The following is a 25,230-nucleotide window of genomic DNA, read 5'->3' on the forward strand; positions in this document are numbered from 1 at the left end:
GTTTTCTCATTGTAAAGGTGATACAGGCTCTATTTAGGAAGGACATTTGTAAAACCAGCCAAAGTAAGAGTGTGAAAAGTAAAAAGTGAAAGATGCCCTTATCTCTCAGTCCACTCTCAGGCTACCTTATCAGTTTGGGCAGATTCCTACTAGATTTCTTTCTATTGTTTTTTTTTAAATTCAAGTACAGTCAGTTACAATGTGTCAGTTTCTGGTGTACAGCACAATGCCCCAGTCATGCATATACATACATGTATTCCTAGACTTCTATTTGTAAACACACATACACACAATAGGAAATGATACTATGTGTTAGCCAGGGATAGACCGGGTTATGCTGCACTAACAAATACCCCCAGATCTCTGGGTCATAAAATAACAAAGAAAGATCCCACTGCTGGTGACTGGGCTTCAGGCCCTGAGATTCTGAGTTGGGGCCCCACAGAGCCACTGAAACTGGCACTGACCTGGGTGCTCAGGCCACCCTGCTGCCCTTGGTGAGCCCTGAGGACAGACTGAATGGCCTGGGTTCCCAGCTGTTTTCGTCCCTGGGTCAGTGGCACCCCAAGGAGGCATCGCTCAGGGCCCGTCCCTGCCTTGCCCTGCTTGGGGGCCACCTCTCTGCTCTTACAAACTGTCCTCCTCGCCTCCTGCCCCAGCCACTTACTCTCAGGCTGACTGAGCCCTCCTCCTGCCTGGACCGAGCACCCCTCCTCCCAGGGTTCTGGGCAGGGCTTCCCCACCTACGGGCCCATGACCTTGGGAAGCTGTGAGCCTGTTTCCTCAGCCATAAAGTGGAGTGAACTCTGATCACCATGCAGGTGGCTGGTGGGGCTTAGAAAAGCGAATGCATTTAAAGAATGCGGCGCAGGGTGTAGCTGCACCGTGGTGACGTAATCCTGCCTTCTCTCTCTTTTGTCTCCTCCAGGTTTGGTAAGAGTGATTCATTTTCATCCCCTCTGCTACCTGGGAGTCCTGTTGGTGTCGCTGTCCCCATCGGGGGTGGATTTCTTCACCCCTTGCATAGTCCTCTGGCCTTTCCATGGTCCAGAGGCAGAGGTGCTGGGATCCACCTCAGGAAATAGCTCTAGGACAGGCAGCCCCAAGTGACAGGGTAGCCTCAATCCAGCCAGCAGCTGCTCTGCGAAGTGGCGACCTTGGGAGCTCCACAGTCCGCGGGTGGCCCTGTGATGGGCCCCACCTGTCCCTTGCCGTCCCCACAGGTGACCTCTGGCAGGGAGCATTTACCTGTTAGGTGCCCCGGCGATGCACCCCTCTAGCCTGTGATCTCTGAAACAGCAGGTCGTAGGCACACGCTGTCCCTGGTGGGGTTCCCTCAGCCCGTCTGACCTGGCCTCTTTCCCTGCAGATCTCCCGCACGGGTCCCCACAGACGGTACGAAGGGACATCGGGCTCTCGGTGACACACAGGTAGGCCCAGCCAGGCCAGGGTGGGGAGGAGGCACAGAGCTGGGCTGGGAACCACGCATGCCAAGGCCCCACTGAGTGGTCTCTCTTCATTGAAGGTGGCAGCTGTCTGTCCAGACCTCTGTGGACACAGCCCTGTACCCACCCAGAGCTGTTTGGACTTGCTGGGCACCCCCTGCCCCTCATTAGGTCTCTTCTAAGTCTGCTGAGGGGAAACGCAGGTCCCAGGAGAGACAGGGTCACAGGCCCAGGGAGAAGGATCTGAGAGTGTCTTCTGAGGCCAGTGTGACATCAGTCATGGGGACATCACTGGCCACACATCAGAGCCCTGTGGAGCTTGTTGAAACTCCAGGCCTTGCCAGTCTGGAGTCCAGCAACTTCTGGTGACTCTGGCGCTCAGGCGGCTGGTGGGCTGATGTGGGCCCGTAACATGGACCGTCCAGAGACCTTGGCCTCAACACTCAGGGAGCTGGTGTGTGCTGCAAACAGCAGGTCTGGGTGGCATCTCCGCCCCTCAGATGACCAGCAGGATGGTGCCTTGGATGCCTGTGCTCTGGCCACCCCTTTAAAGGCTGTTGTGAATACAACAAGGCCCCTTGTCGAGAGCTTTGCGATCTGCCAGGGCCTTTCATTTCCCCCCGAGTGTGAGCTGCACTCCCGCTGATGTGGGAGGCCGGCCTGGAGTCCTCACCCAGGGGGGCAGACCCGGCTTAGAGGGGTTGAGTAATTGCCTGAGGTCATGCCGCCACTGAGACACTGCTCGATTCTGCTGGCTGGTGCCCGGGCACCTCTGGTCGGAGCCTTGGTGGGGCCCAAAAGCTTGCACCCCGGAGCCCTGGGGACCAGAGTCCCCGGCACTGGGAGAAGCCGTTTGAGTGAGGGTCTGAGTGCCTGCCTCGGCCTCACCCAGTGCCAGCAGGTCCTCTCTAGTCAGGAACCCCACCCATGCCTGTTGGCAGTAAGCCTCCCAGCCTCAGTTCCCTCTCTGCAGCTGGGACTTGCTCCCAGCCCCGTCGTGAGGGTAGAATGCGGTGATGTGCACGTGAGCCTCACACATCCAGCACTAGGGAGCCTCTGGCTCTCGCCCGAGAGAGGCCGACATATCCCAGACACCAGGATGAGCAAGTCTCTCTGCTTCATCTTTGTCTTGGCTGCACCTGGTTTCACATGATTTCAGGCTGTGCCATCTTGGCCCCCAGTGTCTCTCAGACTGCCCCTCCTCCCAGCTGGGGCAGCTGGCTCCGGAGGCCGCCCTCCAAGCCGGGCAGCAGCCCCCCCCTTGTCTGGCGTTGCCAACCTGCCCTGCCCAGGTTCTAAGCTTGCATAGGGGACATCACCATCACACTTTCTTGGTTTTTTAAATTCATGATCCAGGCGTCTCTCAACAAGAAAGTCGACAGGTTTTTGGTCCAATCGTAGAGGAAAAGTCTGTTCCGTGACCCTTACCCCACGTCGCACCCATCTCTCTAGCACCTGCCCCTTCTCGGGCCCGGCCCAACTGTCATTTCAACCTGTTTTCAGGATTGCCTATCGGAGATCATCAGGTATCCCTTCCCCCTGTGTTGACATGAGAGGAGATTAAAGGCCAGAGAGAAAGGGAGTGTGGATCCCAGGGAGGCCGGACCTAGGCTCCTTAAAAGGCATTCCACCTTTGTCCTCGCCCCCGGCAGCTCCTGTCTCGGCTGGGTGCTCTGCTCCAGTGGGCCCTCTTACAGAGCCGTGCTCTGACTTCAGAGACCTGGGGTTTGGCCTCCGCTGCACAGCATTCCAACTGTGTGACCTCAGGAAAATCCCCTGACCTCTCTGAGCTCATTTCCTTGCCTGTGTACTAAGAATCCTGGACCTGCCTAACTCCTAGGGATGGTCACTCCTAAGAGTGAGCTAATGTTTATGGATGCATTGCAAACTGCTCTCCAAATACTCTTGTTTTGTTTTGGTGTTACTATGATATACTATGCTTTAAAAAATCTTTTCCTCCAAAAATGTGAGTTCTTTCTGCCCTTAGGCCTCCCCACCCTATGGACAGACCTTGGGCTTTTTCTCTGGAGGACACCACCCACTCAACCCCCATCAGTATATCTTTTGTGGGGTTTTTTAAAATTTAGTTTGCATTGAAATACATTCATAATTCAAACCTCAAGAGCTCTAAAAAGATATATATATAGAAAAGTCCCCTCCCGCTGCTGTCCCCAGCCCCCCAGTTCCCTCTGTAGGCAGATCTCGGCAGTTTGTCGTGTATCCTTCTAGAGATGTTTTTATACAAGCAAATACTTACGTATATCCTTTTACTTCCTTTTTTTATTTTCACACAAATACTGCACATATGACACACACTGTTCTATACTTTGCTTTTTTTTTCTCTTTTTAAAATCGAGGCATAATTTATATAGCGCTAAGTAGAAAAAATAAATTCTTAAGGATGTGTCTACACCCCTGTACACCACCCAGAGGGGGATTCAGGCATCCACACCCCAGAAAGTTAGCTCTGGCCCTTCCCGGTCCACAGTGCTGCCACCTGGAGGTACCCTCCACTTCCGTCACCATGGGTTAGCTTTTCCTGTACTTGAACCTCATACAAATGGAATCACACAGCGTCGTACCTTATACTTTTTTTCCCTGACAACGTAGTTTAGAGATCGTTCCCTATTTGCACAAAAAGAGCTCTCTCATTTTATTTTCCGGCTGCATGGTGTTCAGTTGTGTGGATGGACCACACTCTATGCAGTCAGTCATTTGTGCGCCCAAACAATGTAGGTTGTTGCCAGTCTTTTACCGTCACAAGCATGCTGCGGTGAGTAGCCTTGTCTACATCATTTGACACCCGTGGGAGCATCTGTTGGATGAACTCCTGAGTCTGGCATCGCTTGGTGTGCGCACTTATAATTTTGATGGCTTTTGCCAAATCGCCTGCTGGAGCGATCATCATCAGTGACCACACCAGCTTTGGGATTTTGGCCATGATGATTTTGTGGCTGAGAAACCTCAATGCCCGGGGGAAGCAGTGGCCCCTGGGTGTCCCTGCCCTCCACTTGAGAGGGTGCCTGGGGCTCTAGGATGGAACTGAGTCCCCTGGTTTCTCTGGGGCTTTGTGGGGACCCTTCTCCATCCCAGTCCCTCTGAGACTTTTCGTGTGTCTACCCCCTGCAGGTTCTCCACCAAGTCCTGGCTGTCGCAGGTCTGCCACGTGTGCCAGAAGAGCATGATGTTTGGAGTGAAGTGCAAGCACTGCAGGTGACAGGCGGAGGGTGATGGGGTGGGTGAGGGCAGCAAACCCCGTGCTTGTAGTTCATTAGCAGTCTCGCGACTTGACTCTTGGCCTTAGGTCAAGTCAGAGTTCAGAGGAACTCTTTGGATAGTTCCTCAACCTACCATTCATAATCTCATTCAGTAACCAGGGAATGATCAGCCCTCTCTCAGGGAATTAAGGAAGCATCAGGCAAGGCACTCTCAGAAGAAGGGAACATTTGAGGTGGGCTTTGAGGGATGAGTAGAGGTTTACCAGGTGGACCAAGGAGGAAAGAGAATTCCAGGCCAAGGGAGCATCTTGTACAAAGACTGAGGGGAATGGCAGGACTGTTCTGAAAACTGTAAGGAATTTTGAAGTTTAGCCATACATGTTTGCACATGAGGAATGGGAACAGACAGTGGTAAAAACAGAGAAGTGGCTCGAGGTACTTACAGAGGTGAGTGAGGGGAATATGTAGATTCTATACAAATTGAATCTTTTTCCCTACTGTTGTGGTTCCTGGTCGGAGAAGAGGGCAAGGGCAGTGAGCAATGTGGGCTGAGTCTGTCCTCGGCTGTCCGGCTGCCCTCGCCTTACAGAGGATGGACCTGGAGTCTCTCATCCCAGTTCACTTAACCCCTGCATTGCTGTGCGGCCTCGGGCAGGGTGCTTGCCTTTTCTGGGCATCATTTTTGTCATCTATACATCTGGAAAGATGATTCCAGGTTGCTTTGGCCACCAGGATTGCCCCAAGAATCTGAGCTAGTGTGTGTAGTAAAAACATTTGGGCTCCTACCGGAATGTAGGTGATGGGTCTCGTGTGTTGGTTGGATAAATTGTGTTTTTCTGATGAGACTCCTGACCATCAAGGAGACACCAGAGCTTTCGCACTCGTGGAGGTCTGTGTCTCCTGGCCATTTGGCATTAAATCGGAGAGCTCCGGCTCCCCTCCAAGTAATGCCTTTCCTGTGGAGAGCCCTCCTGCAGTTGCATTGTGAGGTTGTCAGCCCATTTGATCACTGAGAACCCCAAGACATGCTTCAGCAGGCAGAACCAAACCAAGAACCAAGCCACTCCGGTCCTCAGACCACGTGGCCTGTGCTGGAAGGTAGTGTGAGGGGCTGCCCCTTGCTTCCCTGGGATCCTTTGGTAATGCAAACGTTTGCCTTCTAATTCATCTCTTTTAACTTCAGGCTTGTCTCAAGCTTTCTGAATGTGGTGGAGGGTCTCCTTTTCTTTAGAAAAGAGACATAGATGTGTGGCCCACAGCAGGTTAAAACGGGTAGAGTCACACCTGCTTTGCTGTGAAGATGGGGCCAGTGGCAGTGGGAGCATGGTCACGTTCAGCAGATAGCAGCTTATTATTGACATAAGACGTTCACTCTTTTTTTTTTTCATTTTTTTTCATTTTTGATGGGGGAGGTAATTAAGTTTATTCATTTATTTATTTTAATGAAGGTACTGGGGATCAAACCCGGGACCTCATGCATGCTAAGCACGTGCTCTACCACTGAGCTCCACCCTCTCCTGTTCTGCGCTCTTAAGCTAATGTTTGTTGAGACGTTTCTGGACGTTGAGGCTGTCACAGTCAAGTGTTGCACAGAGTTGCCAGGCAGTGCTCCTGAGCCGCTGTGTGTGCCCGGGGCTCCCGCCTGGCCCTCCCGCCTGGTCCGTGCACTGACCCTGCCTTCTTTACCAGGTTGAAGTGTCATAACAAGTGTACAAAAGAAGCCCCCGCCTGTAGAATATCCTTCCTTCCACGTGAGTGTTCTGCCCTTCTCTCCTCTGCCTTCTGGATTTGGGGTGGATCTTTCTTGATCTTGATGGTTCTCCCTCTCTTCTTAAACAGTACCCAGGCTTCGGAGGACAGAATCTGTCCCCTCGGACATCAACAATCCTGTGGACAGAGCAGCTGAGCCTCATTTCGGAACCCTCCCCAAAGCACTGACAAAAAAGGTACACTGTCAGGAGAACCCTCCCCGAGATTCCTTTCTGTGCAGCTCCCCCAGTGTGGAGGTCCAGCAGGGAAGCAGACACCGCTGTCCAGGATCTGTGGCCAGGTGGTGGCCTTCAGGGATCCTGTCTTTAGCCATTTTGTAGACTGCATTTATGACACACCAAAGGCGGTGAGGAAGTATTTGTATTGAACGTTGAACAAATGAACAGCCCCAAGAGGCAGCAGCTGATGCCCCTGTTGTACAGACGACACACTGTGGCTCAGAAGGGTGGCGTGATCTGTCCAAGGTCACGCAGGTGCTGGGATTCAGCCTTGAGCCGCTCCCCTGCCCTGGCTGGCCCAGCCCAGCTGGGGTGGAGGGTCTGGGCCTGGGCGTGTGAGCTGAGAGAGTGAGGGCTCCATGGATGCAGCCCTCTCCCCTATTTAGCTTGGCACCAGGCGGTGTCAGCCGTCGCTGGATGATGAGGCCCACAGCATAGCTTAGGTGGGTTCCACAGTCCACCCAGAGCCTTTAGGCCTGCAGAGGAGAAACCTGCTAAGCCTGGCATTTAACCCAATGCGGCCCCAACTTTTCTGACCAGGGATCCCTCCCCTGCCCCCTGAGGAATTGGCATTCGGTCTGGGAAACACTGGGCAGGTCCAGGGTCCCACCTGACGGAGAGCCAGGCGCTCTGTAGCCCTCTCTCCGATGGCCTTTTGGCCTTGTTAGGGCCCACACCACCGAGTGGTCCTACCCAGCAGGTCCACCTGCTGAGTGGAGGGAGCACTTACTAGGCACCTGCTGTGTACCACACACTTGTCGGAGGCTAAAGTTAATTCATTAAAAGACCCTACTCTGTGGCTGGCCCAGATACAGGCCCTGGCTGTGTGACGAGCAGGTGTTGTCCTTGCTCTCACGGGACATACAATGTGGTGGAGGGACATTCTTCACAAAACCACCAAAGGCGCCTGCCATTGACAAACTGCAGTTCAAGTGCCCTGATGAAAAGTGCTGGGAGCTACCAGAGGATAAGCAGGAGGAGCGTGGTCCCAGCCAGGGCTTGGGAAAGACTCCCGGGAGGAGGGGGTGTTGGAGCTGAAATCAGAAAGGTGAGAGGAGCCCTCTAGGGGGTGGGTGTTGAGATGCGGGTCTTCCTGTGCCGTCTTTCCCTCAAATTTTAGACCAGTGAGGATGCCCTGGGCTGATGCCTTCATTTTTAGGTGGGAAGGGAGGGTGTCGGCGGGGAGGCTGGCTGGGCTGGGCAGTGGCAGCCCCTGCCCACTCCCCGTGTCTTTGGTCCCGCAGGAGCACCCTCCAGCCATGAACCACCTGGACTCCAGCAGCAACCCATCTTCCACCACATCTTCCACGCCCTCCTCGCCGGCACCCTGCCCAGCATCATCCAACCCATCCAGTGCCACCACGCCCCCCAACCCCTCGCCCGGCCAGCGGGACGGCAGGTTCAACTTCCCAGGTACCACACCTCAGGGCTTTCTCAGCCCCTCAGGGATGGGGTTGCGTGTCCCTTCTCTGCAAACCCCTGCAGGCTCCAGGTCAAATCCTGCCACCACCAGGAGCACTTGCTGGGATGCTGTACTGAGCTTAAGTACATCACCGTAGTTAAACGTGCTGTGATTGCACCCATTTTACAGGTGAGGATAGTGAGGTTCAAAGAGAGGAAATGGCTTGTCCCAAGCTACACGGCTTGTCCCAAGCTACACAGCTTGTTAGTGGCAGAGCGAGGACCAAAATCAAGGCTGTCTGATGTAAAGCCTGGGTTATTGACTTAATCCCACGCTGCCTTCCCACGCAGGGGGTAGCTTCTCCTGGCATTGTTCAGTTCTCGGGGCATCTGAGCTCCCAGGAAGCAGGGCAGGCAGTACAGGGTGCTGGGGCAGGCCCAGAGGGCTGCGGAGAGGGAATCTGGGGCTGTGTGGCCCACTTGCTCTGTGATCCGGACAAGCTACTTAAAGGGGAAATTTTATTCCCTTTTACGTAAAACGAGACCACGTGAGGCTGCAGTTAGGTTATCCCAGTTGTATGGATGAATTCCCCCAGGCGCATGTGCTGAAGCTGAGCTGACTTCTGACTCCACCATGGTCATGGCTGCCCCAAGTCTGTAGGGCCAGGGTCCCCGCTGCTCAGCCAGGCCTGGGGTGTCCCACCTCCCTATAGAGCAGAACGAAGCTCACCGGCTAAGTTCAGGACTGAACCTCTGCCTTGGCCTCCCTGGTGGCTCCTTGCAGTCCCTCTCAGCTCTCGGTGTGTCCCAGTCGGCAGCCTGGGGACGGAGGGCAGCTGGGATGCACCAGCTTCATCCTGGGGAGTCTAGGCCCGGCCTCACCTGCCATGGCCCCTGGGGCTCCTGGCCCAGGAGGACAGAGGCACAGGGGACCCCCGGCTGGGGCTGCAGGAGGCCGGGCAGCCTCTCTGGGCCCATCTCATCAGGGTTCCGGGGACTCCTGGGGATGGTGAGAGACGAGATGTTTAGGATTTTTTCTCTTTTGCCTGCCCCTTCGCCTTAACACGCACGTGGCTGGACATCTCCCGACATTAAAGCATCGTCCTGAGCACACCCCTCCCTCCTTGCGACTGAGCGATGGCCCATTTGATTAACCTCCCCTCCCATTCTGCTCTGTTGTGCTCTGAAACCGGGCCTTTTGCTGAACCTTCTAGTTTGGGCTTTTCTGAAAGGAAGGGCCTGTTTGAAAAATAACAGCCACAGAAAAAGTCCTTTGTGTGACGTCAGCCAGAGCTTTTCACTTTCCCCGATGTCCCTGGGCTGGGCCCTCACCCTGCAGGGTCTGCTGTCTCAGGGCTGGGCTGGGCTGGCAATTGACACGGGATGGGAATCCCTCCTTCCGTCCCCCCTGCTCTGTAATGTGCTGGAGCATTTCAGTGCAGCTCTGAGGCTACACCTGAGGAAAGGTGATTTTTTTGGATGGTGGCATCAAGTGGTGGAGGCCTCAGCCCCTCCCGGGTGTGAACGTGGGTGGGGTCGCAGAGGGGGTTTACTTGACTTCTGCACGCAGCACTTGGTCAATGTTTTCAAAATCTTGGTTTTTTGCCCCATTGTATTTTGCCCTCCTGGGCTCATGTGCGTTTCACAGAGGAGAAGGGGGCCTGGGAGGTGAACAGAAGAATTAGCCTGGGCTCTGCAACAAGGTGCCCCTGAGACTGGGTTTCCGAACGCCAGTCCTTAGTGCAAGTCCCTGTACTCTTGGGGGCTCCTGCCGGCACCCACTTTCTCCCAGCTTTTTTCTCCTTCCTGCATGAATCACCCTGTCCTGGCCAGGCCCACCTGGGGCAGGGCAGGTGGGGCAGGACTGCCCGAGCCCGATAACCAGCCCCTCTCCCCCATGCCCATGCCTGTGTCCCCTCTCCCCCTGCTGCATTTGCTGTTCTGTGTGTGACTTACCTCCTCTTCTGTTTAAAGCTGCCTACTTCATTCATCATAGACAGCAGTTTATCTTTCCAGGTGAGTCCTTTGCATGGTTCCACTAACTGCCCCTTGCCGTGATCCCCTCTCAGTCCAGCCCACCTGGCACCCGCCTCTCCCTGGGTGCCTCAGAGGTACCTGAGTCTCACACCCAACTATGTTGAGGATCTACTGTTGAGGCTGGGCAGCGGGGCAGAGTGAGCAACCTTGAGGCTGGCCCTTCACGGGGGCAGTGCCTTATCAGGAGGGTCCTTGGCATCCACCCTCTCCTGCCTCTTGTGCAGAGACTGTAGGCAACTTATCCAGAGTCACAAAGCCAGGAGGTGGTTGAAACTGTTTGCAGAATGAGAGGAGAGGACCTTCTGCTGACGCCTTACGAGCATCAGTCAAGATATCTTCCCCTACATAAAGACAAGGAAACGACTACGCTATCTTAAAGAAGGGGACGGGACGCCAATTTGGGAAGTACAGACAGCCTTCGCTTCCTCAAATGGGCCTCACCTTCCAGAGCCTTGCCATACAGCGCCACCTGCTGGCCACTATTGAAATTGCCTCCTTAGTGCAGAAAGTTGAAAGGAGAAAACGACATTCTCGTTGATTCCCTTCCACAAAAATTGTTTCTTACACCAGCTATGGGCCAGCCTTTTCATTTGACCATATTCCCGTCCCTAGGGTCTATGTACAATGAGTACTTACTTCTGTAGCTGATGGTAACAAGCATTTGTATAAGTAATCTGCCGCTTTAATTTAGCCATATGAAGGTTCTGTTTTAGACGAAGATTGTAGCTCGTTGTGTTTTTTTTCCTGGGTTAAGCAGGCCTGTCTTGAATGGTATTTTGGTTATTCCAGGCTTTTCTATTCTCCAAACCAGCTCCGTTAGGGGAGTGACTGCGAGTTAGTCCTTAAGACCATCCGGCAGTTTTGCAGGCTGTGCAGGCTGGCTGGGGTCAGGGCCAGCCTCCCTGAGCTGCCTCTGTGGTTTCGCATCCATTTTTGCTGTGGTTCCCTCCAGGAGCCCCCCTGGATACTACCCTAGGACGCCATACAGGGGAGTACCCTTGAAAGCATTGGAAAACGTGACTCTTCTTCCAGAAAGGTCCATCTTGCTCTGAAGATATGCATGGGGAAGGGGGTTGAAATACAATTTTATTAGAACAAACATGGACACATTTGGACTGGAATGCAGAATACACTCTTTATGTTTAAGGGGAAGTAAGCTTCGGAGACATTTTGCCTCCCCACCAACTTGGGGTGCTGTTTCTCCCCAGAACCCCACCTCCCCATGTACCCCCATCCCCCACACATGTGTTATCCTTCCCTGGAAACATTTGAGCAGCGTCAGGTGGGTGGAAACATCAGGCTGCCCTTGGCAGTCTGTAGACTCAGTGTGGTGATGCCTAGAGGAGGCCTTAGCAGAGGCTTCCGGGGTCTAGGATTCCCCAGAAATTGTGCACAGGATGGTGGGTGCATGTGTGCATTTCCCTGATAAGAAGGCCCAGGGCCTCTGTCAGGTTCTCAGTCTGTGAGTTCCCAGAGATGTTGAGAAGCCTCAGGAGTAGCCCTGGAGAAAGCCCTAGAGGGAGCTTTGGCCAGTGGGGAGGCTCTCTGTCCTGGAAGACAGGGAGAGGTGCTGATTAGCTTGAGCCACTGCCACCTCCAGGCTCCCTCCTCTGGCTGAAAAGAGAGGAATGAGTGAGGGGCCCACCCAGTCCTGGGGCTGCCAGCCTCCCCCAGTGCGATTAGAAGGAAGTAGAGAGAACAGAAAGAAGCAGGTGGCAGAAGCAGCTGCAGTGGGGCGGGGGGTGGCCTGCAACATGTTGGCTCCACGCTGAGGTGACCATCTGTCTGGCGTCCCTGAATTGTGGGACTTCCAATGCTAAAACTGGGAAAGCCTCAGGTTCAGGGATCGGTGCTAGCTGCTTAATTTCAGGGTCCCCGATGAGTGGACTGTGCATTTCTTCCGTCTTCCTAAGAGCTGTTCCACCAGCCACCCAAACCCGGAAGCCCAGGGGCGGGGCCTCTAGCCGCCACCAGAAGTTCCCTGCAGCTGTGCCAGGCGCCAGATGTCACTAACGAGCCACACACGCATCTGGCCTTTGGCCTCTGCTGGCCTGAGAGTCTCCCTGCTTTCAAGGGTTGTTGCCACCAGTGCCCCCTGCTCCATGCAGAGGAGGAGGGTCTGGCCCACAGGTCCAGGAAATAGTAGCCCCATTTGCTTTGACCACTCACTTGTATCGGGCAGTTTGGCTACAGGGCAATGGTGTTAGCATGTGGATTGCTGTGTCACCCAAAGCTGGGTGACAGCTGTTTCCTCAGGCACTGGATCCCCAGAGGGCGATCAACGTGTTAACTGAGAAATCTCCTCGCCCACCTGTAGTCCCTTCCCAGGACAGAGCTGTGTGGGTAAAACCAAGTGCTGTAGAGCCTTGTGTTTTAGGAAGAGTGCAAAAGGAGTGACCTGGAGAGCCCAGGTGCAGCCCTGGGAGGGGCTGCTGGGAGCCCCCATGTCCTGCGTATGCTGGGTTTGCAGGCACTGTGTCTTTGGCAGGGAGCAGGAAGGCTGATCTTATGCCTCTTATGTTTTTTTTGTTTCCTGCAGACATTTCAGCATTTCCCCCGGCAGCCCCGTTCCCTGACACAGCAGACAGTGCCCGGTAGGTGTCCCCGTGCTTTCCCCTGGAGGACTGGTTGAAGCTGGACCCACATCCCTGACCACCTCCCACCCTCACCTTTAAATCTCTGACCCTCCCATCCCAGACCTTGCTGTGTGCCTGGGCAGCCAGGCGGGGCACTCCTTGGGCTGATTCATTCAGTGGTCCAGTTTACTCAGCCAGAGGTTTTTCTTTGCCTCCTGTGGGTGCAGTCAGCAATGGGTGAGGCAGCCTTATGACCCGGAGGGCCGGGCAGAGGGCAGCATTAGCGAGATCTGATAAAAGTAGCTCCTGTTTATAAAGCCCCTTCTCCATGTCAGGCTGCGCTCACACTTTCTCGTGTGGTTCTCAGCCAGGTGTAGAGTAAGTGTCATCTTACAAGGAAACCAGCCCAGAGACTTGAAGAAATTGCATCAAGTCACACAGCTGGGGAACAACAGAACCAGTTCTCAAGTAGAATTCCAAGTCCTGTACATGTGTACTTGGAACCCTATACTGGTTGTCAGATTTGAAAGAGCCTTGGTGGTCCCTGCCCGCCCTGCAGCCCCCGGCACCCCCAGGTTAGTCTGGAGAAGGCCGAGACTGGAGGAGGGAAATGGGGTCCGGCCCTCGGCCTCCTGTCTGTTTCCACAGCATCTGGACTGCCTTTCCCATGGCCATGCAGGTCAAAGTAAGCATCCTGGCCTGGTGGCCCTCTCTCAGACCTCACGCAGGGAGGCCCCTGTCCAGCTGGGAGCGGAGTGGCCTGGTCTCAGGGGCTCCTCCACAAACCCTGTTCTACCCTTAGGCTTGATGACCCACCAAAAGCAGACGTGTTGGAGGATCACGAAGTGGAGGTGAGTGACAGCCACATGCGAGCTGTAGGCAGTGCATCTCCTCTTTCCCCGTCTCAGCCCACGGAGGGTCCTGGGGAAGCATGCGGGCCCCGGGCCCAGGCATGGGCCGACTCGGGCCCACCCGCTGCCGCAGATGCGGGCGGCCTGCACGGCAGGGATGCCACGAAGCATGTGTTTTCCTGCTTCTCTGGTTTTTGAGGCTAAAGAAAACTCTTAATTCCTGGGGTTCCCACCCCCAGCCTGGGAGACTGGGCTGCAGTCAGCCTGGGGTGGGACCAGCTGTAGATGTTATCTGACTTCCCAGGTGATTGTGATTATAGCCTTGACCCTTGAACAGCATCAGCCGAGCCTGTCCCCGTGCCATGCAGTAGCTTAAAGAATGCTGGCAGACTGATTTACTCCTGCCCAGAGGAGAGTCAGGCTGTATGACTCACCGACAGAAAACAAACTTACAGTTACCAAAGGGGAAGGCGGGGAGGGATAGATTAGGAGTATGGGGTTAATAGATACACCCTACTGCATATGCAATAGATAAACAACAGGGCTTCACTGTACAGCACAGGGAACTATATTCAGTATCTTGTAATAACCTATAATGGAAAATAATCTGAAGAAGTATATATATAAAACTAAGTGACTTTGCTGTACTCCTGAAAAACTAACACAATATTGTACGTCAACTATACTTCAATTGAAAAAAAAAAAGAAGAAACTCTGTGTTTAAACGAAGGCATCCCCAGAAAGGGTGAATGCAGTCAGTTCTTCATGCCAGAGGACGTTCATGCTCTCCCCCAGCGGTTACCTGTTGCTCACAGGCAGGTCTTGGAGGGGCAGGGCCGGGCCCCGCGCTGTGTGGATTAGGACGCTGAGGCCCTGTGGGCTAAGAGACCGGCCCCCTGTCCACAGCAGGTCAGCAGCTAGAGCCCAGGCGTCCTGACCCCCGGGTCTCTGCTCCCTGACCCGGTGGGGCCCTGGGGAGGGGAGGTCGAGCGCCGGCCCACGACTGCCGCCCCCTTCATTCCCTCCTCCCCTCCTTCCAGGCCGAGGAGCCGGAGGCCGGCAAGTCCGAGGCGGAAGACGACGAGGACGAGGTGGACGACTTGCCGAGCTCCCGCCGGCCCTGGCGGGGCCCCATCTCTCGCAAGGCCAGCCAGACCAGCGTGTACCTGCAAGAGTGGGACATCCCCTTCGAGCAGGTGGAGCTGGGCGAGCCCATCGGGCAGGGCCGCTGGGGCCGGGTGCACCGGGGCCGCTGGCACGGCGAGGTGGCCATCCGCCTGCTGGAGATGGACGGCCACAACCAGGACCACCTGAAGCTGTTCAAGAAGGAGGTGATGAACTACCGGCAGACGCGGCACGAGAACGTGGTGCTCTTCATGGGGGCCTGCATGAACCCGCCGCACCTGGCCATCATCACCAGGTAACCGGGGGCCCTGGGATTTGTGTGGACACCCTGGAGGGCGTGGACATCTTAATGTAGAGAGGGACAAAGAAGAAAGCCAAAATGGAGTGTAAGTTTCCCGTCATAGAAGCCCAATGACATTAAAAAGAAAAGAAAATGAAAAAGAAACCTAAGGATTGAGAAAATTCAAATGATCTGGAAAAGTACAAAGAGAAAACCAGTCTCCACCCACCCTAACTGGGTGCTTCTCCCCAGAGGTGGATACTGTAAACAGTTCCTTATGTCTTTCATTAAAGTAAAGAACTATATTTATACTCAGGTTTTTAAAATATTCATCTATTTGTAACTACGTATTTGTAAAAATACACACCAAAGAGCACGCTGATTACCTTGCTTTCTTCATTTGAGTGTATGTCTGAGGTCTAGTGTGATCTTTTTAATACCCGCATAGTATTCCCATCAGCTATGTGCTGGTAAATGTTTAACAACCGGCTCTTGGGTGGAAAGTCCTGATTTGCATCATCTGTCAACTCCTGTGGTGACAAACACTCTCACCGAGGTTGATTTCAAGTTAGCAACATGGTGTCATTGAAAGTGGAGTGGCGTTGGGTTGAGTCGCACAGCTGGGCTCTGGGTTCTCTCTTGAATCTGATCACCGTTCCTCCTCTAATCTGTTTAACCAGTCTTCTTTTGCTGGACACGTCATCGTGAACATCTCTGTTTCCAGATCTTGGTGAATTTCTGAGACTGTGTGTGTGGGGCTGGGTCAGAGTGCACACATGTAACATCTGATGCACCTTGTCCATTTCTACTCCAGAAAGTGTTCACCAGTTTCCTCTCCTGCCATCAGTGCATGGTACCAGAGGGGTGTGAAACTGAAACCTTTTTTGCCTGTGGCATTGAGAAAGTTGTTGTTGGGTGTTTCCTTCTAAATCAGAAAAGCAGTATGAGGTTAGTGAAGAATCTTTGGAACATACATGGAAGTTTCAAGAAAAAACTAAAAATCACTTTAACCCCATCAGCCAAAAGAACCCTCATTAATATTCAGATGGCATTCTCTATAGTTAGACCTTGTGGCTTTGAAAAAACATTTTCTCTTCAAACAAACTGTATTTATTTACTAAGTAAAAAATAATTTCCATCGAAGTAATCCACCAGAACTCCCAAGCAGTGTGAGATCACCAGGTCACCACACGAAGGGGACAAAACGCCAGTGACGCTTCGGGGAATGTGGCTGTGGTTACGCCAGCTCACCATCCCGGGACCCCAGCCGCAGCGCTGCCTGTCCATTCATCCTTCCATCTCTCTTTCATCCACCCTGTCCCATGAGAGATCAGAGTTTACCTGAAGGGAACACATAAAGTAAAAGAATAAAAGAACATTAACAAAAAATTTTAACATGTTTCAGAACGTGCTGAGGGGCCTGGAATACAGATAAGCAACCGGCAGCCACTATTCCAGACTCTCAGGGTCCCAAAGTCTTATCTCCTTGGAGACGGATCCTAAAAACTAGCCTCTTCCTCAGACGGCTGAAGCCACCTCCCTGGAACAGGGGATGAAGCTCCACATTCTCTCCAGGTCCTTCCTGACCCTGGGTTTTAGGCGTCAGTGCAGGTGGAGGCGCCATCACATGAGCCCCTCATCTAATACTCACTCAGATGCCCCAGACAGCCCCGCCCCAGCCCCCTCCTGCATTCTCTGTTGTAATGAAATCCCTGTGATCAGAAAACAACACGATCATGAGAAGCATCACAGTGAACCCCGGCGCCCCTGGTGTTGCCCAGATGTAGCCTGAAAAGGCCAGATTCTTCCTCGGCTGAGATGGAGTGGGCTCTTCCTGCCATGAACCCTCCAAGGGTGGGCTGCTCCGAGTTGCCAGGAGCCTTGGTGAGCTGAGTTTCCTGTTCTGGGTGGACAGGCCCTGCACCTCAGAGAACGTGTGTTCGTCCCATTCAGGCCAGGTCCTGGCAGGAGTGGGCGTCAGGCTGGTGAAGAACGAGGATTCTGGCGCCCACGGTTGGAGGAGACAGAGCCCTCCTGAGGGCTGGTGGGCACAGCTCCCTGCCCCCGCTCCTCCCAGGCTCCACGAGGGCTGGGGTCGGGCTGCACTGGCCCAGCCCTCTGCCTGACCCATCTGTCTCCACAGCTTCTGCAAGGGACGGACGTTGCACTCGTTTGTGAGGGACCCCAAGACGTCTCTGGACATCAACAAGACTAGGCAGATCGCCCAGGAGATCATCAAGGTAAGGGGATGCCTGGCTGGCTCCAGAGCTCCTGGCTGGCCCCTGTGCTGTCTGCTGTATCAGAGTGCTGGTGGCTGCTCTGCCTCTCCCTTTAGCTGGGGCACCTCAAAGGTGGGACCCCATCTCCTTCCCTGTCTGTGTCTCCTCTGCTGGGAGCTGGACACCTGGGAGAAACATGGCAGGCTTTAAAGACAGATGCCCTGAATTTGAATCCTGGTCATGCCAGCTTTGTGACTTCGGGCAGGTCGATTAGCCTCTCTGAGCCTTGGCTGCCTCCCCTATGAAATGGGGGATACCAGCATCACCTTCCTCATTGGATTGGTGCAAAGGTAAAGGGGGACAATCCACAGAGAGAGCAGGGGGCCTCGGGCCAGCTCTTGGGGAGAGGGTGTTAGAACTCATGAAGGTTTGGGGTTCAGTCTTAAAGTTTCCAGATCTGTTTCATGAGCACAGGTCCTCAGGCTCAATTCAGGCGGCCTTTTTTTTTTTTTGGTGGTGGTGGTGGTGGGAAGTTCATCTTTCTAAAGGAATTAAACTGAAATGAAAGAGAAGTTTGTTTATTGCTTTATTTAGCAACAGGCAGGCCCAGAGAAACACTAGATCACTGCTGGATAGGGCTTCCTCTTTCCTCATTCTTGTTTTGGCAGAAAAGCTTTCCCTGACCAAGATTTTGTCCCTTTCCTGTCTTCAGTCTTGCCTTCTTTTCTCGTTTCTCCCTCCTTCTGTCCATTTTGTGTGTGTGTTGTTAGAAAAGAAAAGATAAAAATCTCAGTGACTTTGACAAACACCAAGGTTTCCACGTGATGTTGTCATGTGGCTAAACTAACGCATTGAACATTTGCAGCCCCCAAAGCCAAAGTGCCCCACATAGGCCTTCACTTGCATGCAGTCTGTCTCATCGCAGAGGTCGGAGGGAGCTGCAGGGTCACACCTGCTGCGTGAGGTCCCCAAACCTCCCAGGCCCTGCTCCCCGCTCTCCCTGACTCCCCTTCCTCTCCCGCATTATTCTCCCTCCTTATCATCAGGACACTGGGGGGTCCTGTCTGGTTGCTGAGTTAAGAGGAGTCAGGCTGAGTCAGGATGAAGGAGCCATCTGGTTTTGGAGCTCCGGAGCCGGAAGCTGCCTCTCTGCTGGCTTATTTGGTTTTCACCATCCCTCTTCTTCTGGGACCTTCTAAGCCACTTCCTTTTGTGCTCATCTCTGATGTTTTGAGGCTCAGAATACTAACAAGGGCCTAACCTTTGGTTAGAGGGTTTGCAGGGGGCCACTCTGGAAACATGAAATTATGGGAAGAGAGGAGAGTTTGTGTTCCAGACCCGACACTTCCTGTCTTGTTTCCTTAAGCTGGCCGTTTGAGGCTGTGGCATCTATTTTATACACATGGCTCAGAGAGGTACAGTGACTTGTCCTCAGTCACACAGCTGGTACCTGTTCAACACAATGTGGAGTCTTTGGTTCTCTTTGGTCACCGGGGAAGGCTCGTGCCTTGGTTTGGTTTGCAAAATGGGCAGATATTTTAAGAAGGATTGTCTTACATTCAGGATAGAATTTGGGGAAGGAGCAAGTCACTCTTCCCTGCTTCTGTAGGGGGATGACAGTTCTCAGCAGGCCTGAGGGAAGTGGCCACAGTGGACCCTGCATCCTCCTGTCTTGCAGGAGAGCATCTGCCTTTTTGTAAATTCTTCTCTCGGGCTGAGCTCTGACCTCAGCTGTGTTCACTCTGCTTCTGCCTCACAGCTTCCTAATGTGACTTCTTGTGTACCTCCCTCCCCTGGCCAGTGTTCAGTCCAGTAGAGGGTTGGTTAGAATCATCCACCTCCGTCCTTCCACTTGACGGGTAAGGAAACTGAGTCCCAAAAGTCATGTCCAAGGCCACACAATGAAGAGTCTGGGCTGGATTTCAGTCTTAGCCCTGGACAACTTCTACCACAGCACAGACAGTGGAACCACCTGAACTCGGGGCCTCCCTGTGTGGGAACTCCTCACCGTCCCCCTACCTCACCCCCCGAGCCCTTGCCCAGCCTGAGGTAGAGGCCAGCTGTGCAGAGCCTGATAGGACCCCGACCACTCGAGTCTCCTCAGACTTAACCCGGAGGGTACCATCCCAGTGTGCCTTTATACACTCCCAGACCCCAGCTCCCTACCTGTCACCCTTTCCACACCTCATCCAAGTATGAGGTAGATGCTGGGCAGTGCGGTGACACGGCAGGAGCACAGACCGGCCTGGACCAGATCTCAGCAGTGCTGCTTAACTGCTGTGTGGCCTGGGGCAAGTGACCTCCCCTCTCTGAGGCTTGGTTTCCGCCTCTGAAATGGAGACAGTCACATTACCTAGGGTTGTGACGATTAAATGAAGGCCTTGGGTGAGGGTAGAAGCCTGGACCAGGGTGGAAGCCAAGTCATCGCCACTCCCCCTCCCCCTCCCCCCGCCCCTGATGTGAGGCTCGCTGTCTTCCAGGGAATGGGCTACCTGCACGCCAAGGGCATCGTGCACAAAGATCTCAAATCCAAGAACGTCTTCTACGACAACGGCAAAGTGGTCATCACGGACTTCGGGCTGTTTGGGATCTCGGGTGTGGTCCGAGAGGGACGGTCAGTTGGCCTTGGGAATCTGGGCAGGCTCGGGAGGCACTGGGTGGTGCCGGTGGGCGGAGGTCCAGCTGAGGTCCAGGCACACTGACCACCTGCTGCTGGAGAGCAGCCTCCCCGTAGCAGAGGCCAGGCTGCCTCAGTCCTGCTCCTGTGGTTCTGGTCCAGGATCAGGGTTGGGTGACAGGTGCCTCATAGCCCTTGATTCTTAGGCTGACCCCCTTTGAGGCTGGATCCCCTCACCCCCATCTTTCCGGTATGCTCACCGACTTGGCCAGGGGACCAGGGTTCATGGCCACATTTTGAGGAAGAGTGTCAGGCTCTACTTCCACAAATCTTGAAGGGGTAGGGGCAGGGAGAAAGGCTTCTCCCCACGTATCTGGCCCCTGGGAGAGAGTGCACAGCCAGGCTGGGGCGCCAGCCCCAGACCAGGTTGTGAGACCCACAGGCAGATCTGATTTTAGGCACCTTCAAGTGCAGCTCCCTGTTCTTGGCCTGCTTTCCTGGAACAACCTGGTTGTCACTGCACCGTAACATTCCCCTTGGCAAGTGCAGGCCCAGCATGCTGGGTGGTGGGCCAGCCCCAGGGCAGGGATGTGTCAGGCTGACTGAAAGTCCTTGCCCTTCTTGGCTTCTTGGCTTCCAGGCGGGAGAACCAGCTGAAGCTGTCACATGACTGGCTGTGCTACCTGGCCCCCGAGATCGTGCGGGAGATGACCCCCGGGAAGGACGAGGACCAGCTCCCGTTCTCCAAAGCTGCTGACGTCTATGCGTTTGGGTGAGGAGGCCCCTGGCATCCCTCCTCCTGGGGCTCTGAGGCTGAGAGTGGCCAGAAGAGAGGGTCCCGCTGGCCATTGGGGGCAGGGGAAGGGGTGCTTTTAATCTGGCTCAGCCACTTCTCTGCGCGAGTGACCACATCCTTGCCCTTCTGTTTCCCCTCCTGTACAGTGGAGAGGACAATGGTGCCTTCCTGGTAGGGGTGTTTCATGAGGAGTAAATTAGGTCATCGTTATAAAATGCTTAATTCTGGGTGTCATTCTCCCCTGTTGCCCTGTGAGGACACTCACCAGAGCCACCCAAGAACTGTTCCTCCGGGAGACCGGGGAGTCCCGCCAGCCTGCCTCTAGTGCCCCCCAAAGAGCTGGGGTGCTGACCGATAGAAAAACAGGAATATCAAAATATAATGGGAGCTGGATATATAAAGCTTTCTCTTAGCCGTGTTAAAAAAGAAAAGGAAACAAGTGAACTGAATTTCAATAATATGTTTTACTCAGTATAGCCAAAGTATTATCATTTCAACATGTAATCAAAATAAAAAACTAAGGTGATGGGGAAGGGTAATGGCTCAGTCATAGAGTGTGTGCATGAGGTCCTGGGTTCAATCCCTGGTACCTCTATTAAAAATATAAAAATAAAATTTTTTTTTAATTTAAAAAAAAGAAATTAAGGAGATATTTTATCCCGCAAAACTTTCAAAATCTGGTGTGTGTTTTACCCCTCCAGCACACCTCAGTTCCCCTCTCCACATTCAGTTACTTGTAGCCCCACGTGGTGGGGTCTAATGGAGAAGGTCCTGTCCAGATAAGTCGAGAATGGCGAGGAGACAGAGGGTCTGAGTGAGGGCCTCACCCCATAATCTCTCAGGGTATCCACCCCTCGGGGGTGGTCTCATCCTGCCCTGCCCTTTTACTGTCATTTCCTGAGCACCTGTGTGTGCCAGACCCAGGACTGGGCATTTGTGTCCCTCCTCAGACGACCGTGGACATGGGCGTCAGCCCCACTGAGGTTAGACGGTTGTACCAGGATCTCTGTTCAGAACCCAGGTTGCCTCCGACCTCCCACCACAACGGGAGCGCAGGGCCTTGGGTCCTCGAGCCCTGGGAGGGGTCACGGCATTCCCAGAAGCCTGGCAGGTGAGGAAGGCTGGAGGAGGATCCTGGGTCCCCAGGCGGAGCTCCTGGCACCGCGGAAGCCCAAGCCCCCATGTGTGCTCATGCCGCGTGGATGGTCTCCACAGGACTGTTTGGTATGAGCTGCAAGCAAGAGACTGGCCCTTGAAGAACCAAGCTGCAGAGGCCCTGATCTGGCAGATTGGAAGTGGAGAGGGCATGAGGCGAGTCCTGGCCTCCGTCAGCCTGGGGAAGGAAGTCACGGTGAGCAGCCACCTGCTCCGGGAGAAGGAAGCAGGGCTGGAGGCAGGGGCTGGCACGGCACCTGGCTGCCTTTCAAAGGGTATCCTCTACCACCCCACTGTTAACCTTAAAAAAAAAAAAAAGACAGACAGAAAGGAAATAAAGGTTTGATTGGATTATGAGACGAGAAGATAATAAACCTGTACCTTACTTACAAGAAAGAAGGTAATAATCACTGTACAAAGCACAAACACTGGAGTCACTGTAGTATCAGATCTTTCTCCTTAATGTGTTTTTTGACCGTATGAGAACAAATCAGTTTTCCAAGGCAAATTGTTTTCAGAATGCCAGATCATGATACAGTTGCTGGCCTCACGTGACTGAATACTGTTAATGGTTTCTCTGCAGTGCAGTTTGTCACTTCCCTTCCCCGGCACAGTGACATATAAAGGTATCCAGAGGTCAGGGTTTTCCGTGTGGTCGGTGACAGCCATGTGTTCTGAATCAGAAAGGCCTGGAGTGGATGGGTGCCCGTCAGGGGTTTGCTAAGCAGCTCCAGTAAGTGTCTGGGCAGCATAATCACGGAAGCGTCTGGAGGCTCCACCTGGCACTTGTCCAGCTGAGGAGCTAACTAGGCTGTGAGCTTCCTGTTGAAGTCCTGAGCGGTGCTGGCAGGGTCGCCCTCTGCCCAGTCGCGTGAGCATCTTCTGCCTGGTCGTGTGTACAGGCCTGTCAGGCAGTTCACCCGAATCGCGAGGCTGAGGGATGTGCTGTGTGCTTGCGGACATTGGAGAGGAGGCAGCAGGATGCCAGAGTGAGAAGGGCTCTGCCCTGACTCAGAGCAGTCAGGAGAGCTCGTCCTCCTTGTCGCTCTCAGCCTCCGTTCTTGTAAGGCCGAGCCTCCCGCCTCCGTTGCAGCCCCGCCCTGCACGTGTTCCGAGCATCTTGCGTTTCACCTGTCAACATGCTGTTTTTTACTTTCCACTCTGAACATCAGCAACCCCATTTCTGATCTCTTTCCTGTGATCTGTTTCCTATTTAGCTTTATGACTGTTAATCCAGGGAGGTCAGAGAAGGAAAGAGGGGAGACAGGCCCATACACTTCATTTTAACTAGGAGCATGAGCGCACTTCTGAAATTCAGTTATTTCTCAGCCCTCCTCCAGCCATGGCCAGTCACCTCAATGTCGGCAGGAGGGTCGGGACCACCAGCTGGGGGTTCTGGGGGGGTGCCCAGCTGTGCTCCCCTCGCTCCCCGCCAGGGCTCACAGCTTCCCCCACTGGCTCACTTTGCAGGAGATCCTGTCCGCCTGCTGGGCCTTTGACCTGCAGGAGAGGCCCAGCTTCCCCCTGCTGATGGACATGCTGGAGAAACTGCCCAAGCTGAACCGGCGGCTCTCCCATCCGGGGCACTTCTGGAAGTCTGCTGAGTGAGTACCGCTCGGAGCCGAGCTCCTCAGCCAGGGGTCTTGGAGGGAGGGCACTGTCTGCTCTGTCTGCCTGAGACTTTGACCTGGGAGCCCGCAGAGCAGGTTAGCCAGACTAGTCCCCTCGCCCAAGGGATATTGGGATTCTGTTTACCACATTAATTTTAGGGACTCTTTTATAGGCTAGTGTCTCTACTTTTCCTTTGTGAAAACCTCCACATCACTGTTATCAGCCCAGTGCTGGTGCTGGGCCCAGGCTAGGCCCCAGCAGGAAAGTTCTGCCTCGGAAAGGACCAGGGCCGGGGCAGGGCCAGGTGGAAGTACCAAAACCATCAGAGCAGCTGTTGCTTAAAATGGCGCAGACTCAAGACAGAGCTTTCTAGCCCCAGATCAGCCTCCTGTTACGAGGCCACATCGCCTGCCCTACAAGCCCATCCCCCTTCTGTTTAATCACATAACCCTTTGCACCCCTCGGTGCGGGGTGGCGCCTGCTCATCTCTTCTAAGCTGTCTCATTCCCTTTTCCTTTTGTCCCCTGGCACTCTTGCCGGAACACTCAATAGCAGACCTCAGCCCTGCCTCTGTGAGAATCTGGACAAGTCCTTCCTTGTTCCCGACCTCAGATTCCACAGCTTTACAAAGTAGGCGGTGGGCAAACTTGCCAAGGGTCATGTGGGAAATATTTTAGCTTTGCAGACCAAGGGGGGAACGTGGGTGACGGTTTCTGTCACAGGAATTTGCGGTGCACCCAGCAGTGTGCAGCGCGATGATACCACCACTTACAGTCCCTGTCACGATGGCCCAGCTCTGCTCTTTGGTGCAGGGACAGCCGCAGATCCATACACTCACAAGCTGGCTGGCTCTAGTAAGAGGTTACTTCCGGGCGCTGAAACTGGAATTTCATGTAATTTTCACAGGTCATGAAACAGTCTTCTTTTGGTTTTTTTTTCACCCCCAACCATTTAGAAAGATTAAAAAAAAAAATTCTTAGTTTGTTGATTGTCTAGAAACAAGACGCAGGTCACACCTGGCTGGACTCTTGGACAAAATGAATGGCTTGAAACGTTCTTTTAAGGTGAAAGGCACTTTCTAAAAGTGAAATCTTACACGGACCTCCAGCACATAGAACAGATAATGTCGAGCTGCTCCCAGGAGAAGTGGGGCCGAGGGCCTGTCCACCCCCGATGCCCAGGGTGACCCCTGGAGTAGCACCGGGATCTCACACTCGCCTAGGAGTGTGGTGGTGGCAGCCTCCCTTGTTAGAAAGGGCCAGACAGTCAATATTTCAGACTTGTGGGTCATGTGGTCTCTGCCACATGTCCTTTGTTTTGTTTTTTTACGTTTATTTTTTTTACAACTCTAAAACAGTCCAAACTTCTTTGTGGCCAGATGTGATTTACACCTAGTTTGCCAGCTCATTTTGAAAACAAACCAAACCAGCCATCAAGCTGCAGGTGAGGAGAGGCCCAGCCTGGGCCAACCCAGCAGAGGATGCACACAGGAGAGCTTGTTGAAGAAATGTGACGAATGTGGCAGTTTAGGCCAGTCGCAGGGACAATCTGGAGGAACGGCAGTTTGGGGTGAGGGGGTGCTGAACCTTATCATGGAACATTAGATTCAATATTTTGCACTTAAGATGGGTCAGAGTCCAAGACAGATTGTGGGTAATAGGATGTTGCCATGAGAGGCGTGGGTTTTACCCAGCCATTGCCGACTGCTGCACCACACGTGAGGAGACAGGCCAAGTCACTGTAAGTCCACACAGCAGGACGCTGTCTTGTTACCTCTGATTCTCAGTGCCTAGCGCCATCCCAGGGATGTAGTAATTGCTCAGGAAATATTGGATGGGTGAGGGGATGAAGGAGGGAGTGACTACGGCGTGCTGAGAGCCGGGAAAACACACCTCTTTGGGCGCCCAGACG

At 53.8% G+C, this 25,230-nt stretch overlaps 1 protein-coding gene across 2 annotated transcripts in view; it reads left to right on the top strand.

Annotated features, from left to right (window-relative positions):
• The window catches only part of KSR1 (kinase suppressor of ras 1), a 133,098-nt gene that overhangs the window by 102,240 nt on the left and 5,628 nt on the right, over positions 1 to 25,230 (top strand). For both annotated transcript variants that reach the window (XM_072938968.1, XM_072938967.1), the window contains exons 5-19: positions 929 to 933; positions 1,370 to 1,430; positions 4,575 to 4,658; positions 6,353 to 6,414; positions 6,503 to 6,609; positions 7,896 to 8,064; positions 10,027 to 10,068; positions 12,629 to 12,683; positions 13,468 to 13,516; positions 14,557 to 14,936; positions 17,065 to 17,161; positions 19,621 to 19,754; positions 20,398 to 20,529; positions 21,769 to 21,904; positions 23,179 to 23,312. In XM_072938968.1, the coding sequence (XP_072795069.1) occupies positions 929 to 933; positions 1,370 to 1,430; positions 4,575 to 4,658; positions 6,353 to 6,414; positions 6,503 to 6,609; positions 7,896 to 8,064; positions 10,027 to 10,068; positions 12,629 to 12,683; positions 13,468 to 13,516; positions 14,557 to 14,936; positions 17,065 to 17,161; positions 19,621 to 19,754; positions 20,398 to 20,529; positions 21,769 to 21,904; positions 23,179 to 23,312 (1,647 nt within the window). The remainder of the gene's footprint in view (positions 1 to 928; positions 934 to 1,369; positions 1,431 to 4,574; positions 4,659 to 6,352; positions 6,415 to 6,502; positions 6,610 to 7,895; positions 8,065 to 10,026; positions 10,069 to 12,628; positions 12,684 to 13,467; positions 13,517 to 14,556; positions 14,937 to 17,064; positions 17,162 to 19,620; positions 19,755 to 20,397; positions 20,530 to 21,768; positions 21,905 to 23,178; positions 23,313 to 25,230) is intronic.

Source organism: Vicugna pacos, chromosome 16 (genome assembly GCF_048564905.1).
Source record: "Vicugna pacos chromosome 16, VicPac4, whole genome shotgun sequence".
Lineage (NCBI taxonomy): Eukaryota > Metazoa > Chordata > Mammalia > Artiodactyla > Camelidae > Vicugna > Vicugna pacos.